At 48.5% G+C, this 15,895-nt stretch overlaps 1 protein-coding gene across 4 annotated transcripts in view; it reads right to left on the minus strand.

Annotated features, from left to right (window-relative positions):
• LOC139265568 (synaptotagmin-like protein 2) overlaps positions 1 to 15,895 on the minus strand; it is a 140,596-nt gene that overhangs the window by 77,228 nt on the left and 47,473 nt on the right. For all 4 annotated transcript variants that reach the window (XM_070882656.1, XM_070882657.1, XM_070882655.1 and 1 more), the window contains exons 4-5: positions 9,007 to 9,100; positions 4,832 to 4,934 (exon numbers count right to left, since the gene is read on the minus strand). In XM_070882656.1, the coding sequence (XP_070738757.1) occupies positions 4,832 to 4,934; positions 9,007 to 9,100 (197 nt within the window). The remainder of the gene's footprint in view (positions 1 to 4,831; positions 4,935 to 9,006; positions 9,101 to 15,895) is intronic.

A 15,895-nucleotide genomic window follows, 5' to 3' on the forward strand; every position in this document is an offset into this window, starting at 1 on the left:
GTGGTCAGCAGTTTAGTGGGATTAGGGTCAAGAGGACAGGAGGTGGGTCTCATCAACAAGATGAGCTCTGGGGAGATGGGAGAAAACTAGAGAAATATGCAAATTCGGGGTTGTGGGGGGGGGGGGGGGTGGGGATCCTTAGAGGAAGTTTGGCCCAGTGGGCTAGGGGAAGAGTGGGAAGCAGTAGAACGGATGGTCTCAATCTCTAACAAATAAGGCAGTGCTATTGGTTGTGATTGGAGCAGTGAGACGTTTGGCATTTGCCTGATCAGCTCCAAGTCTTTAAAGAGCATGACTCAGTGGCTGGTGTGAGATTTTGTACAAATGAATTAGTAGCTTTACTTCAATTTAAAAAAAACATTCTCCAGAAACCGGAAAAGGTGGAAAAAAAATAAGAAAGTGTAGAAAGTGGCTAAAGTTAAAATAAAGGTTAAAAAAAATTAAAATTCACAAAATTCTAAAAACATTTCCCTCCTTTTGCTCCTCAGACATCGGTCAAGGACATTACTTGCCCCTGTATACAGATAACAGAATTTTATTTGTTGATACTGAATCGTGGTGTACTGTTGAGTATCCAAATTGGGCAATTTAAACAAAGTGGATGAATATAACAATAATGGCGATGATAAAAGGGGTGAGCAATACAGTGTATTTTTAAAAAAGGAAACACATTTATGATAAGGTTAGAAAGAACTCTTTTTTTTTGTGGATCACCAGCGTGCTGTTAATGGTTTGTGCTGTAGAATACACACTGCACACAGGGGCGTAAGTGTACCTAAAATATAACTGAAGCATGAAGATTTTTTTGAAAAACATAGAACTGATTATAAAAAGGGCTCAAGGGACAGAAGATGAACTATTGGCATTATGAATAGCCATTTGATTTACCCCTAAAGTAACAGGCAAAAAATACACCCCCTGGGTGATGGGGTAATGTATGGTTACTACAAGTGGTCCCTGTATTTTTGGCCAGGGAGCATGGGTGGGGAGAAGAGGGACTGGAATGAAAGGAAAAGGAGCCCAGAGTTCCGTCTCTATCAATATTCAGGGACCCTATCCAGAAACTGAATGTGTAGATGATCTTGAACAAGGACAGGATCAGCACACCTGGAATGTTACCCGTAATATATATAGCGCCACCTGTGGATTACTGTGGCACTGCAGCCAATGCTGTGTACAAATTAAAAAGGGAACAGATCACCTGACTAAAGTTCCAGAGTGTTCTGCCATCTTAAGGCTTGTGTGTGTTTGTGAGTTGTACTGAAGATACAACAATGGTGATGAGAATGGGATAATCGGGGGGGGGGGGGGGGGGGAAAGCTGCAATTTTTGTTGGTGGAGGATTCAGCCAACTAACAGAGAGACTTTGAGAGCTTCTCTGTTTTGATTAACAGCTACAAATCCAAGGTAAATTACAAGGACACTTGTCTGAACTGCCAGAGTCCAGGTGGCTGTGACTATGGGAATAATAGGGCACTTGGGGGAGTATCAAATGACCGTAAAAGTTTCGGAGCATATGTGAAGCAGCTTGAAATGTTTTTCACCGCAAATGATATCATCAAAGTCCGCAATGATGAAAACCATAACCAAATGGAGTTAGAAAGACAACGGGCGATTTTCTTAACTGAAGCAGGGCCCGAGGTGTATGAAACCCTGAAAAATGTGCTTGTGCCTGTCAAGCCAAAGGACACAACTCTTAAGCAGATAAGTTAGAACAGCACTACAGTCCTGAGACCCTGGGAATTGCTGAAAGTTATCATTTTGGAATACGGGATCAGTTAATCAAAGAAAATATCAGTGAGTACATTGTAGCATTAAAAAAGCTATCTATTCACTGTAATTTCGGAAACTTTCAGGACCGAGCATTGCGTGACCGCTTTGTTTGTGGGATGAAAAATGATGCAATCAGAAGAAAGTTATTGACAACACCTAACTTGACTTTTGATTTAGCTTGTCAGATAGCTATGGCAATGAACATGGCCGACCAATATTCCCGAGAATTTCATACTATTTCCAGTCATCAGACAACCATGTGAATCACCTGCTGGTTAAAAGCAAAAGGCAGTTGAGCCCCAAGGTCTCAGAAACTGGCAATGGTAACAGAGCATTGAAGTCCTGTTATCGGGACTTGGGACAACACATTGCTCAAAGTTGTCCATATGTGAAGGCAGAGTGTTTTATCTGCAGGAAAACTGGGCAACTTGCGATGACATGCCAACTGAAGGGTAAACTAACTTTCAAAGCTATAAGTAGAAATCCCCAGCGACTACATAGCATGGAAGAAAATCAACAGGACAAGGAGGTTTTAGATCACGAGGTTAACTAACAGCGATTCGAAAAGTATCATAATCCACATAGATGTTGCAGGAACAAAGATACCCATGGAAATCGACACGGGTGCATCCGTGAGAAACATAGAAACATAGAAAATAGGTGCAGGAGTAGGCCATTCGGCCCTTCTAGCCTGCACCGCCATTCAATGAGTTCATGGCTGAACATTCAACTTCAGTACCCCATTCCTGCTTTCTCGCCATACCCCTTGATCCCCCTAGTAGTAAGGACCTCATCTAACTCCTTTTTGAATATATTTAGTGAATTGGCCTCAACAACTTTCTGTGGTAGAGAATTCCACAGGTTCACCACTCTCTGGGTGAAGAAGTTCCTCCGCATCTTGGTCCTAAATGGCTTACCCCTTATCCTTAGACTGTGACCTCTGGTTCTGGACTTCCCCAACATTGGGAACATTCTTCCTGCATCTAACCTGTCTAACCCCGTCAGAATTTTAAATGTTTCTATGAGGTCCCCTCTCATTCTTCTGAACTCCAGTGAATACAAGCCCAGTTGATCCAGTCTTTCTTGATAGGTCAGTCCCGCCATCCCGGGAATCAGTCTGGTGAACCTTCGCTGCACTCCCTCAATAGCAAGAATGTCCTTCCTCAGGTTAGGAGACCAAAACTGTACACAATACTCCAGGTGTGGCCTCACCAATGCCCTGTACAACTGTAGCAACACCTCCCTGCCCCTGTACTCAAATCCCCTCGCTATGAAGGCCAACATGCCATTTGCTTTCTTAACCGTCTGCTGCACCTGCATGCCAACCTTCAATGACTGATGTACCATGACACCCAGGTCTCTTTGCACCTCCCCTTTTCCTAATCTGTCACCATTCAGATAATAGTCTGTCTCTCTGTTTTTACCACCAAAGTGGATAACCTCACATTTATCCACATTATACTTCATCTGCCATGCATTTGTCCACTCACCTAACCTATCCAAGTCGATCTGCAGCCTCACAGCATCCTCCTCGCAGCTCACACTGCCACCCAACTTAGTGTCATCCGCAAATTTGGAGATACTACATTTAATCCCCTCATCTAAATCATTAATGTACAGTGTAAACAGCTGGTTGTAGTACCGGAGTCGCTATACCGCGACAAATTGCGTGATTTCCCATTGGGGAAATCCAAGATAGAGCTGCGAGGCTACTCAGGAGGGAACATTCCTGTGGTAGGTCGTATCACCGTACCGGTGAAATACAAGGATCAATTTCAGAGCTTGCCTCTATTAATAGTAGCAGGAGACAAGCCTGCCTTACGAGGTAGAAATTGGTTGGGATCACTGAAGCTGGATTGGAGTGAGATTTTTCGTGTTGAAACGAGATTTGCATCAAAGGATGATGTCATCAAGAATTATCCGAAGGTGTTCTGTGAAACAGGCAGTCCGATCCAAGGCTTCAAGGCAAGTGTCAGGCTACAGAAGGACACTAGATCGGTTTACTGCAAGCTACGTCCCGTACCATATGCACTCAAGGAGAAAGTTGAGCAAGAACTCAAAAGACTAGAGACTGAGAACATTATTTCTAAGAGATCTATGTAATTGGGCTACACCTATTGTTGTTGTACCTAAGTCCGATGGTAAGGTAAGATTGTGTGGTGATTATAAAGTAACTGTAAACCAGATTCTAGAGGGTAATCTCCCCAATACATTGCCAAATGTAGCAGATTTGTTCACAACACTGACAGGTGGTCAGATCTTCTCAAAGTTGGATCTTACAAATGCCAGTGCCAGTAGCATATCGTACATCCAAGAGGAAGTCAGAATTTAAGTCTGAGTCCAAGTCAGGCAGACAAACAGTCTGAAGTTAGAGAGAGTTCAAATGGAAATCAAGGGCATCCCTTGGAGGAAAACTTTTCTCAGGATCAGCCTCGAATGAATTTAAATTTGACACCATGTTTGGAAGGTTCTGTTCGAGAGCGAAGGTATCCTCTTTGAAACAGAAAACAAGTGGTTAAGCTTGATTTGTAAATATGGCAAAATAAGTCCATATCTTTTGTTATGTATAACCATGCAAGTTATGTATGATGGTTATTTTGTTATAATTACTTCTTCATTAAGGTGGGAGAAGTGTAATATATATATAGCGCCACCTGTGGACTACTGTGGCATTGCAGCCAGTGCTGTGTACAAATAAAGAGGGAACAGGTCACCTGACTAGAGTTCAGGAGTGTTCTGCCATCTTAAGGCTCATGTGTGTTTGAGAGTTGTACTGAAGATATAACATTACCCACTTCCTCTCCCCTAAATACACATTACCAACATGGCTCACAAAAAGCAGCCATTGTGGGGAAGGTGCCAGAAAGTTGCTAGCATCAATGAAACAAGTACATGTCTTGAGAAGAGGCTGTAAAATGGAAAACAAATTCAAGAAAGATCAAAGTAATAATAATATAAGTAGTAACCAGGAGTATACAACATTGCTTTCAGTGAGGAAGATCACGTATTTGCAGATTTGACTGATAAAGCTTCTACACTCCAATATCGTCTTTTCTACCTGAAAGTCCTGTCGAAGCCCTGGCTTCACTTTAAACTTCTGCCTTGCTGCAACTTTTTCTTCCTCACCTGGAAGTTCTTCAGTAGCTCCATCAGTTGAAACACTACAAAACAAAAGTAACATACATATTGAGATCACTAGTGCTGATACACCCATGAGGAGGGTGGGTCATGTCAAGTTAGCTGCAGCTGTGGCCACTGGACCATCAATTTGTTAAGTTGTGAAAAAATAGCAGGAGGACATATTCTGTAGTAAAGGCAACATTACTTGCTTGATCAATTAACAGTTCTATAAAATTATTTTGATTTCCACAATTGTGTCCTGCTCAACAACAGAACTTTTCCCTGGTCTTAACTGAATGGGTGACATTACCCAGAGTACCACCCACCTTTTTTTTCCTTTTCTGAAAATGAAGGGCTTAAGAACAAAAAACAAAACAACTTGAATGAATCCTCAAGATTCCTTGGTATCATGGGAAACCCAGTCATGCTGGCCATGACACTGCACAAGGTCAATGTATTGATCAGTGACTGGGTGAAGCCAAATATCTGGTAACTGGCTGAAAGATAACTTAAGCTTGCCTGCAAACACGTCATACAAATACGCCTTGTGACAACTGCATACAAATATTGACCAAAGCCTGTGTTAACAAGGGTGTGTACTAATGTGTACCATGAACAGCCTCTCAGTGGTGAAATTACCTTCGCTCCATTTACCTTGGCAGGTATTGTCCATTAATCTGCATGGAGTTGCTCAAGCAGTGAATGCAAAGGTGTGATACAAACAGCAAACAATATAGACTCCGAGAAAGATAAAGAGAAATTAACAGTTAATGAATTGTTCTCGGATGGAGGGGGTGGGGGGGGGGGGGGGGGGGTGGGGGGGGTATTGCTACGTGCCCAAATTATCAAATATTTCACTTATCACTAACAATACAAGCCTCTAACGGTACAAGCCTCTATAGGGGCAACATCATTATGAAAATAATTTAGAAAGAAGAATAGTCAGACATAATTATCATCATGGCAATTGCCTATGGAAGTAGCTTAATGCATTTTGACAATTTATATCAGTCACACATGGGTGAACCTTTTGTTGCACAAAATCTTGTTTCATGAATGCAATGCTCTTTTAAAGTCATCATCATAGGCAGTCCCTCAAAATCGAGGAATACTTGCTTCCACTCCAAAAGTGAGTTCTCAGGTGACTGAACAGTCCAATATGGAATTTCAGTCTCTGTTGCAGGTGGGACAGAAAGTCGTTGGGAGGAAAGGGTGGGTGGGGAGTCTGGTTTGCCACACACTCCTTCCGCATGCTCTCGGCGACAAGACTCGAGGTGCTCAGCGCCCTTCCGGATGCTCTTCCTCCACTTAGGGCGGCCTTTGGCCAGGGACTCCCAGATGTCGGTGGGGATGTTGCACTTAATCAAGAAGGCTTTGAGGGTGTCCTTGAAACGTTTCCTCTGCCCATGTGGGGCTTGCTTGCCGTGTAGAAGTTCCGAGTAGAGCGCTTGCTTTGGGAGTCTCGTGTCGGACAATGTGGCTCACCCAACGGAGCTGGTCAAGTGTGGTCAGTGCTTCGATGCTGGGGATGTTGGCCTGATTAAGAACACTGATTTGGTACGTCTGTCCTCCCAGGGGATTTTCAGGGTCTTGCGGAGGCATCGTTGGTGGTATTTCTCCAGCAATTTGAGGTGTCTACTGTATATGGTCTGTTATACAGGAGGACAGGTATCACTACAGCCCTGTAGACCATAAGCTGGTGCCAGATTTGGGCCTGATCTTCGAACATTCTCTTCCTCAGGCGGCCGAAGGCTGTGCTGGCGCACTGGAGGTTGTGTTGAACCTCGTCGTCGATGTCTGCCCTTGCTGATAATAGGCTCCCGAGGTATGGAAAGTGGTCCACATTGTCCAGTGCCGTGCCGTGGATCTTAATTTCTGGGGGGGCAGTGCTATGTGGTGGAGTCAGGTTGGTGGACGACCTTTGGCTTACGGATGTTTAGTGTAAAGCCCATGCTTTCGTACACCTCGGTCAAGATGTTCATGATGGCTTAGAGTCCAGCCTCTGAATGTGCACAGACACAAGCGTTGTCTGTGTACTGTAGTTCGACGACAGAGGATGGGACGGTCTTGGATCTGGCCTGGAGGTGACGAAGGTTGAACAGGTTTCCGCTGGTTCTATAGTTTAGTTCCAATCCAGTGGGGAGCTTGTTGAGTGTGAGGTGGAGCATTGCAGCGAGGAAGATCGAGAAGAGGGTTGGCGCAATGATGCAGCCCTGCTTGACCCTGGTTCAGACGTTGATTGGGTCTGTGGTGGATCCGTTGGTCAGGATCACTGCTTGCATGTCGTCATGGAGCAGGCGGAGGATGGCGACAAACTTTTGGGAGCAGCTGAAACGGAGGAGGACGCTCCATAGTCGCTCGCGGTTAACTGTGTCAAAGGCCTTTGTAAGGTCAAAGGAGGCCATGTACAAGGGTTGGTGCTGTTCCCTGCATTTCTCTTGCAGTTGTCGTGCCATAAAGATCATGTCTGTTGCAGGTGGTGAAGAAGGCAAATGGCATATTGGCCTTCATAGCTAGGGGATTTGAGTATAGGAGCAGGGAGATCTTAATGCAGTTGTACAGGGCCTTGGTGAGGACTCACCTGGAATATTGTGTTCAGTTTTGGTCTCCTAATCTAAGGAAGGACGTTCTTGCTATTGAGGGAGTGCAGCGAAGGTTCACCAGACTGATTCCTGGGATGGCGGGACTGACATATGAGGAGAGACTGGATCAACTGGGCCTGTATTCACTGGGGTTTAGAAGAATGAGAGGGGATCTCAAGGAAACATATAAAATTCTGATGGGACTGGACAGGTTAGGTGCAGGAAGAATGTTCCCAATGTTGGGGAAGTCCAGAACTAGGGGTCACAGTCTAAGGATAAGAGGTAAGCCATTTAGGACTGAGATGAGGAGAAACTTCTTCAGAGAGTTGTTAACCTGTGGAATTCTCTACCGCAGAGAGTTGTTGATGCCAGTTAGATATATTCAAGAGGGAGTTAGATATGGCCCGGACGGCTAAAGGGATCAAGGGGTATGGAGAGAAAGCAGGAAAGGGGTACTGAGGTGAATGATCAGCCATGATCTTATTGAATGGTGGTGCAGGCTCGAAGGGCCGAATGGCCTACTCCTACACCTATGTTTCTATTTTTCTACCCCTTAGTGGATGGAATCCGCATTGTGACTACGGGAGGAGTTCCTCAGCCACAGGGAGAAGTCGCTTGAGGAGGATTCTAGCGATGACTTTCCCAGTGGCTGACAACAGGGAGATTCCTCTGAAGTTGCCACAGTCGGACTTGTACGGTTTTTTAAAGTGCCGCACCATTAATCCATTGATTTACTTGACTAACATCAAATTCTGTTTATAATGAAGGTTTCCAGGAGTTTTAACTAGTTTATTAGGATCACGTTAATTTTCCTTATATTGCATGTGATTGAGATTTTTTTTGAAACTGGTGTTGGGTGATCAGAGCTCTTTGTTTTCCATGAAAGCTGAAAACCAGCAGCCTTAACTAGGTGTGTACAATATCTGGCTGACTCGGCATACAAACCACTTAATTATTAATAGGCAGGCAGTAATCAATCTCTGTACAAAGCAGAGCAAAACCGCCTGGTGTACCACGGGCCAATAGGATACAAGTTGACACTGACAGTTCCCCATATAACAATGTTCTGATCTTAACAGAATAGTCGAGTGGGGAACAGCACTTCAATACAGCAGGGGAGGCGGGTGTTGTGGGCAGAAGAGAAAGAATTAAAAAGAAAGCTAACCCAGACTACTCACTGAAAAAGGAACCAGTTTAAAAACAGATGGCCGGGATGGGGGTTGGGGAGGGAGAATAAGGCGAATAGTTAGAAACATAAATAATATGAAGCTCCAGTTGCCTATTTTCCTTCCCTGTATCCTTATAGCACTAATTAATGTTGAGGTACAGTTCCATCAACAGCAGTCCCAACTATCTCCCTCAAATAGTCCTCTAGGCAGCAAGTGTTAACAAGTTAAAGCATCCAGGCTCACCATCATTGAGCCATATCCTAGTCCTTACCCACCATCCCCTAAAAGCGCACTTTCGTACAGGAGTCACTTGATAGTGATTGGGGAACACTTGCTGTTAGAACAGATTTGAAAATTGTAACCTTGTATATTCATATCTTGCAGTTTGAGGCAGTGTTGGGATGGGTAATGATGGAGTCAGGTGAGCTTGTTGTGCTTCAGTCTGCTCAGTAATCTCTGTAAACAGAAAAAGAAAATAGGTAAAAGATAACAAGCACCCAAAAGGAGAAATGATTATTTGCTCAAAAACTCAATTTGTTGATTCCAAGTACCATTTTATACCACCTCCCCAACCATTTTTTTTTTCAAAAGCACAAAAAGGGCAAATGAGCAATGCCTTGCTCCATACAGTACTTAGCTTTACATCTGGCAAGGACAGCATTGGGCTCAGTGGTGATAATCAAATAATCTGCTAACGTGCACTGTCAATCTACAAACACACTAACCACATGTATCTCTACAATCTCTAAAACTTCAGTTTTAAGCCTTTAAGTGTTTGTAAATACCAAATATTAGCAGTTTAAAATGTTGCCAAAAATTACGTTTTCAATAAACCAAAATTTATTATCTATTCCCACTGATTGTAAATTTGGCATTTTAAACTGAAAGGAAACTGGTCACAATTTTCCTTTTAATGAAATGTAATCCTAATCTCATTTCATAAAGTTAGGATCTACATTGATCCACTGGGAGACTGGTTTTAAACAAATCACAAGATTAAACATTTGCAATGTTCACAAGGTCAAAGTTTGCCATTATGATTACACTGACAGCTAATAGGTCCCTTATTTAAGGCTCTGATTGGGACGGGAGTGTGGCAGGATGTTAATACACTACTCCTTTCACCTCAAGGAACTGGATTCAAATCCAGCCCAGACCAATAGGATAAAAGCCATCTCCCCCTTGCTCGCTGCAAGGGTCAGATGTGAAATGAGTTTGTGGTGTTCTCAATGTAGTTCCTAAAGAGTTTGAGCAAATTGTACAAAACTTGCCAAATCAGGTCCTGCTGCCAGATTGAGAGAACACATGAACAATGATAACTTATAAATACATACCTCATGCAAGGAAACATCCGGGGCACATTACTGAAGGAGCAGAGGATACCAAGCAGGAAGCTGGAGAAAGGTTAAACACTGTCAAAGAGCCAATTTTGATGAGGCTTTTGAAAGTGTAAGAGATCGTGACAGGCAACAGACAAAGAGCTTTAGAAAACATTTGAGTATGTGGGAAAGCGACGTGGAGCTGAAGGGGGGAAATTAAGCATGGCACTGGTGTTGGAGGGGTTTTTTTATAAATAGGGCAATGACTTCTACTCAGCAATCATCCTGTGTTATAACAACAGCAATTTGCATTTGGAAAGCATCTTTAATGTAGTAAAACGTCCCAAGGTGTTTCACAGGAGCGTTATCAAGCTAAATTTGAAAAGGAGAGAGAGAGAGGTTTAAGGAGGGAATTCCAGGGCTTAGGGCCTAGGCCACCAATGGTGGAGTGATGAAAATCAGGGATGCGCAAGAGACCAGAATTGGAGGAGCGCAGAGATTGCGGAGGGTTGTAGGAAGTTAGCGAGATAGGGAGGGGAGAGGCCTTGGAGGGATTTGAAAACAAGGATGAGAATTTTTAAATAAAAAAGTGTTGCTGGTCTGGGAGCCAATGTAGATCAACAAGCACAATGGGTGATGGGTGAACAGGACTGGTGCAATTTAGGATACAAACAGCAGAATGTTGGATGGGCTCAAGTTTATAGAGGGTGCAAGGACCAGGAGAACATTGGAACAGTCGAGTCCAAAGGCATCAAGGGCATGCATGAAGGTTTCAGCAGGTGATGAACTGAGGCAGCAACAGAGACGGGCAATGTTAGAGGTGGAAGCAGGTGGTCTTGGTGGAGAGGTTATGGGGTCAGAAGCTCAGCTCAGGGTCAAATAGGATACCAAGATTGGGAATGTTCTAGTTGAGCCTCAGACTGTGGCCAAGGATAGGGATGGGGCCGGTGACTCGGGAACGGAATCTGTGGCGAGGACAGCAGGCTTGGGCCTTCCCAATATTTAGTTGGAGGAAATTTCTGCTCATCCAATGTCGGACAAACAGCGTGACAAATCAGAGGCAGTGGAGGGGTCAAGAGAGGTGGTGGTGAGGTAGAGCTGGTTTCGTCGGCGTACATGTGGAACCTGATGTGTTTTTTGGATGATGTCGCCAAGGGGCAACACGTAAACGAGAAAAAGGAGGCGGCCAACGATAGATCCTTGGGGACTCCAGAGGTAACGGTGCAGGAGCAGGAAGAAAAACCATTACAGGTAATTTTCTGGCTACTACTAGATGGATAGGAATGGAGCTAGGCAAGGGCAGTCCCATCCAGCTGGACAATGAAGGCGGCATTGGAGGATGTTAATGTAGTCAACCATGTCAAAGCTTACAGGCAGATCGAGAAGGATGAGGAGGTATATCCAGTTTACCATGGTCACTGTCACATAGGATTTCATTTGTGATTTTGATAGGTGCTGTTTTACTTTGGCAGTGCGGAAATCTGATTGGAGGAGTTCAAAGCAACCTAGGATGCAGAATCTGGGTGCTATGAAAGTGTTCAATCCCCAAGGGGATCTTGATCTGAATTCAGGAGAGAGAGAATAAAAAGGAAGGGGTTTGAAGACTCTAAGAGTTACCACCCAAATCTAACCTCTCTTCACACTACAGGTTCCCCTGTTATCTGGCTACACCGCAGCATTAGCAGAGAGCTTTGAGCACATCACCTTCCCACCCTCCACTGCAGAAAAGGAGGATGCCATGTGTAATTTGTAGAAAAAAGTAGCACTGGAGTGCAATTACTTCCAGACTTATGACTAAAACAGAACAGAACCAATGGATTGCAGTTATTGCTCAGAAATCCACACTTCTAGCTACACCATCTACTTCCGCCTTTGCTCCTAGCTCACATTTCCAATCATCCTGCCATCCATCTCCCCATTCTGACTGCACAAGTCTGAAAACAGAATGCAATGCATCTGAACCACAGAAGATAAACCACACTAAAATCACCTCTCCATGAGAAACACAGTCAGTGGAAGAGGGAAGATATTTAAATCAAGATAAACAGTAGAAACACTCAGCAATATTTGTTGCACAAGTAAAATTGAATAAACTATTCTATTATACATGCACACAAAACAAATGCCTGACACTAATATAATCTCAGGTTCTACATCATTCTCTTTACTATTTTAGTTCAAGACATCAAACATTACACTTGGCTTCCTCCTCCCCTGAGAGTTTTGGAATTGGCTCAAAGCTTCAAACTCACCATCAGCTAATTATCATTAATAACCTGCAGCTGCACTCCAGTACAATCCACAATTGTTTCCTTAAATCACTTATATTGTGAATCAGTTTGGCTACAAAAAATTTGAGGGATGTCAGAAATAATTCCCACAATGGGCTTTTATGGAAATGTTTGTATACATGATTGCAGGAATTGCTTGGATTGCCATCTACTGTGTGCGTGTATCTGTCTGTCTCACCCTGTCCTCTCCCACCCAGCTAATGACATGAGGTTTTCTATCAGATTCACGATTTAAGTTTCTCCTTTCTTCTCCCATCTCTCCAAAATAGACAATATCTGAACTAGCTGAGTAATGCATTCGAACCCAGGCCTATATTGGTCATGGGCAGCCCCTTGAATCCAACAGCCATGTTTTAATTTCCTCCTCTTCTCTTAGCACCACAGAATTACTGAATTAGTGTTAAAACAAGATTGAATCCTCTCTCTAAGTCAATCCTGTGGAGACAATCCAGCCCAGGATTTTGATTCCTCCATTTCAGTTTAGGAGAGGTCATCTGATTCCCACAGAGGCATAAGCCAATCAAATTTGAGGAAATTAGTTAATATTTGCATTGGCATGGTTACAAACTCAAATCAACTTTTCAGCTGATGATTTTCAAGCATAAAAAAAAAACTTAAAATAGTATCTCTAATCTGTCTAGCCGAATGGTAAGTACCTAAACAAACTGAAAAGTCCTTCTCGAGTGTCCTTGGTATGTTACATATTAATGCACAATGTACTTTTGGTTGTAAAGGGAGGACTGTATAAAAGAGCTCTGTGCTGGGGGAATAGAACACCATTCTATCTAGTATGTACATCAGTCCATGGTGTAACCGACTTAGGAGTACCAGATATCGAGTAAACCTCCCACTACATTGCTCAATTAAGTCCTCCTCAGTCAGGACATCAAAATGAAAATGTAAAGTTTCTTTGTCTGTGTTCCAGTATACAAGATCTAAAACTTCTACTGTCCTACCACAACATTCTTGGGGCGAGAGAGCGAGGAAGGGAGGAAGGGCGTGAGCGGGAGAGAGGGAGGGGAGACGAGGGGAAGGGGAGAGAGGGGGGAGACGAGGGGAAGGGGAGAGAGGGGGGAGGGGAGGGAGGGAGTGCAGAGAGAAGGGGTGGAGGGGGGTTGTGGAGAGAAGGGGGGGCGCAGAGAGAGGGAGAGAGAGGGGGTGGAGGGCGCTGAGAGGGAGGGAGGGAGGGGAGATGCGGGGAGAGAGGGAGGGGGGCGCGGGGAGAGGGAGGGAGGGGGGGGCGCGGGGAGAGGGAGGGAGGGGGGGGCGCGGGGAGAGGGAGGGTGGGGGGGCCGGGGAGAGGGAGGGAGGGGGGGCGCGGGGAGAGGGAGGGAGGGGGGGAGAGGGAGGGAGGGGGGGAGGGAGAGGGAGGGCGCAGGGGGAGGGAGGGGGGACGGAGAGAGGGAGGGACGGAGAGAGGGGGGAGGGAGGGGGGGGGAGAGGGAGGGAGGGGAGGGAGGGAGGGAGGGAGGGCGCGGGGAGAGGGAGGGGGGGCGCGGGGAGAGGGAGGGAGGGGGGATGGAGAGAGGGAGGGAGGTGGGATGCGGCGGGGGGAGCGGAGGGAGGTCGCGGAGGGAGGCAGTCGTGGGGGGGGCATGGAGAGAGGGAGGGCGTAGAGAGAGGGCGGGGGGAATGTGCAGAGAGAGGGCGTTGGGAGGGGGGGCGCGGAGAGAGGAAGGGGGCACATGGAGAGAGAGTGTGGGGGGGCGTGGAGAGAGGGAGGATGCGGAGAGAGGGGTCGCGGAGAGAGGGTGGGGGGCACAGAGAGAGAGAGGGAGGGGGCACGCGAAGAGAGTGAAGAAGGGGAGGCGCGAAGAGAGGGCGGGAGGTGGTGCGGAGAAAGGAGGGGGTGCGGAGAAAGGAGGGGGTGCGGAGAGAGGAGGGGGTGCGGAGAGCGGGCGGGGAGGCGTGGAGAGAGAGAGGGGGGGCAGAGAGAGGGGGGGGGCACGGAGAAAGGGAGGGGGACGCAGAGAGAGAGGGGGGGGCGCGGAGAGGGGGAGGAGGCACGGAGAGGGGGAGGGGGCACGGAGAGAGGGAGGGTGCGCGAAAAGAAGGAGGGAGGGGCGGCACGAAGAGAGGGAGGGAGGGGTCACGGAGTGAGGGGGGTGGAGAGGGGGGGGCGCAGAGAGTGGACAAGGGGGGGCGCGGAAAGGGGGCGGGGAGAGAGGGAGGGATGGGCGCGGAGAGAGGGAGGAGGCGCGGAGAGAGGGAGGTGGGGCGTGGAGAGGGGGGGCCACGGAGAGAGGGAGGGAGGGGGGGCACGGAGATAGGGAGGGAGAGGGGCCAAGGAGAGAGGGAGGGAGGGGGGCCAAGGAGAGAGGGAGGGAGGGGGGCCACGGAGAGAGGGGCGTGGAGAGTGGGCGAGGGGGGGCGCGGAAAGAGGGAGGGGGGGGCGTGGAGAGAGGGCGGGGGTGGTGCAGAGAGAGGGAGGGAGGGGGGGAGGGGGGACGCGGTGGGGGGAGCGGAGGGAGGTCGCGGAGGGAGGCAGTCGTGGGGGGGGCATGGAGAGAGGGAGGGCGTGGAGAGAGGGCGGGGGAATGCGCAGAGAGAGGGAGGTGTGGAGAGAGGGCGTGGGGGGGCGGGCGCGGAGAGAGGAAGGGGGCACGTGGAGAGAGAGTGTGGGGGGGGCCTGGAGAGAGGGAGGATGCGGAGAGAGGGTGGGGGGGCGGGGAAAGAGGGTGTGGGGGGGGGCACAGAGAGAGAGAGGGAGACGGCACGCGAAGAAAGTGAGGAAGGGGAGGTGCGGAGAGAGGAGGGGGTGCGGAGAGCGGGCGGGAGGGCGCGGAGAGAGAGAGGGGGACGCGGAGAGGGGGGGGCGGAGAGAGGGAGGGGGTGCGGAGAGCGGGCGGGGGGGGCGGAGAGAGAAAGGTGGTGCGGAGAGAGGAGGGGGCGCGGAGAGCGGGCGGGGGGGCGCGGAGAGAGGGAGGTGGTGCGGAGAGAGGAGGGGGCGCGGAGAGAGGAGGGGGCGCGGAGAGCGGGCGGGGGGGCGCGGAGAGCAGGCGGGGGGGGCGCGGAGAGAGGAGGGGGCGCGGAGAGCGGGCTGGGGGGCGCGGAAAGGGGGGGTGCGGAGAGAGGGAGGGGGCACGGAGAGAGGGAGGGGGACACAGAGAGAGAGAGGGGGGACACAGAGAGAGAGAGGGGGCGCGGAGAGGGGGAGGGGGTGTGGAGAATATAGGGGGCACGGAGAATGGGAGGTGGCACGGAGAGAGGGAGGGAGCACGGAGAGAGGGAGGGAACACGGAGAGAGGGAGGGAGCACGGAGAGAGGGAGGGTGCGCGGAAAGAAGGAGGGGGGGGCACGAAGAGAGGGAGGGAGGGAGGGGGCACGGAGTGAGGGGGCTGGAGAGGGGGAGGGAGGGGGCGCAGAGAGTGGGCGGGGGGGGCGCGGAAAGAGGGCGAGGAGGGGCGGGGAGAGAGGGAGGGATGGGCGGGGAGAGGGAGGGATGGGCGCGGAGAGAGGGAGGAGGTGCGGAGAGAGGGAGGAGGGGCGTGGAGAGAGGGGGGGGCCACGGAGATAGGGACGGAGGGGGGGCACGGAGATAGGGAGGGAGGGGGGGCCACGGAGAGAGGGAGGGAGGGGGGCCACGGAGAGAGGGAGGGAGGGGGGCCACGGAGAGAGGGGCGTGGAGAGTGGGCGAGGGG

Source organism: Pristiophorus japonicus, chromosome 6 (assembly GCF_044704955.1).
Source record: "Pristiophorus japonicus isolate sPriJap1 chromosome 6, sPriJap1.hap1, whole genome shotgun sequence".
Lineage (NCBI taxonomy): Eukaryota > Metazoa > Chordata > Chondrichthyes > Pristiophoridae > Pristiophorus > Pristiophorus japonicus.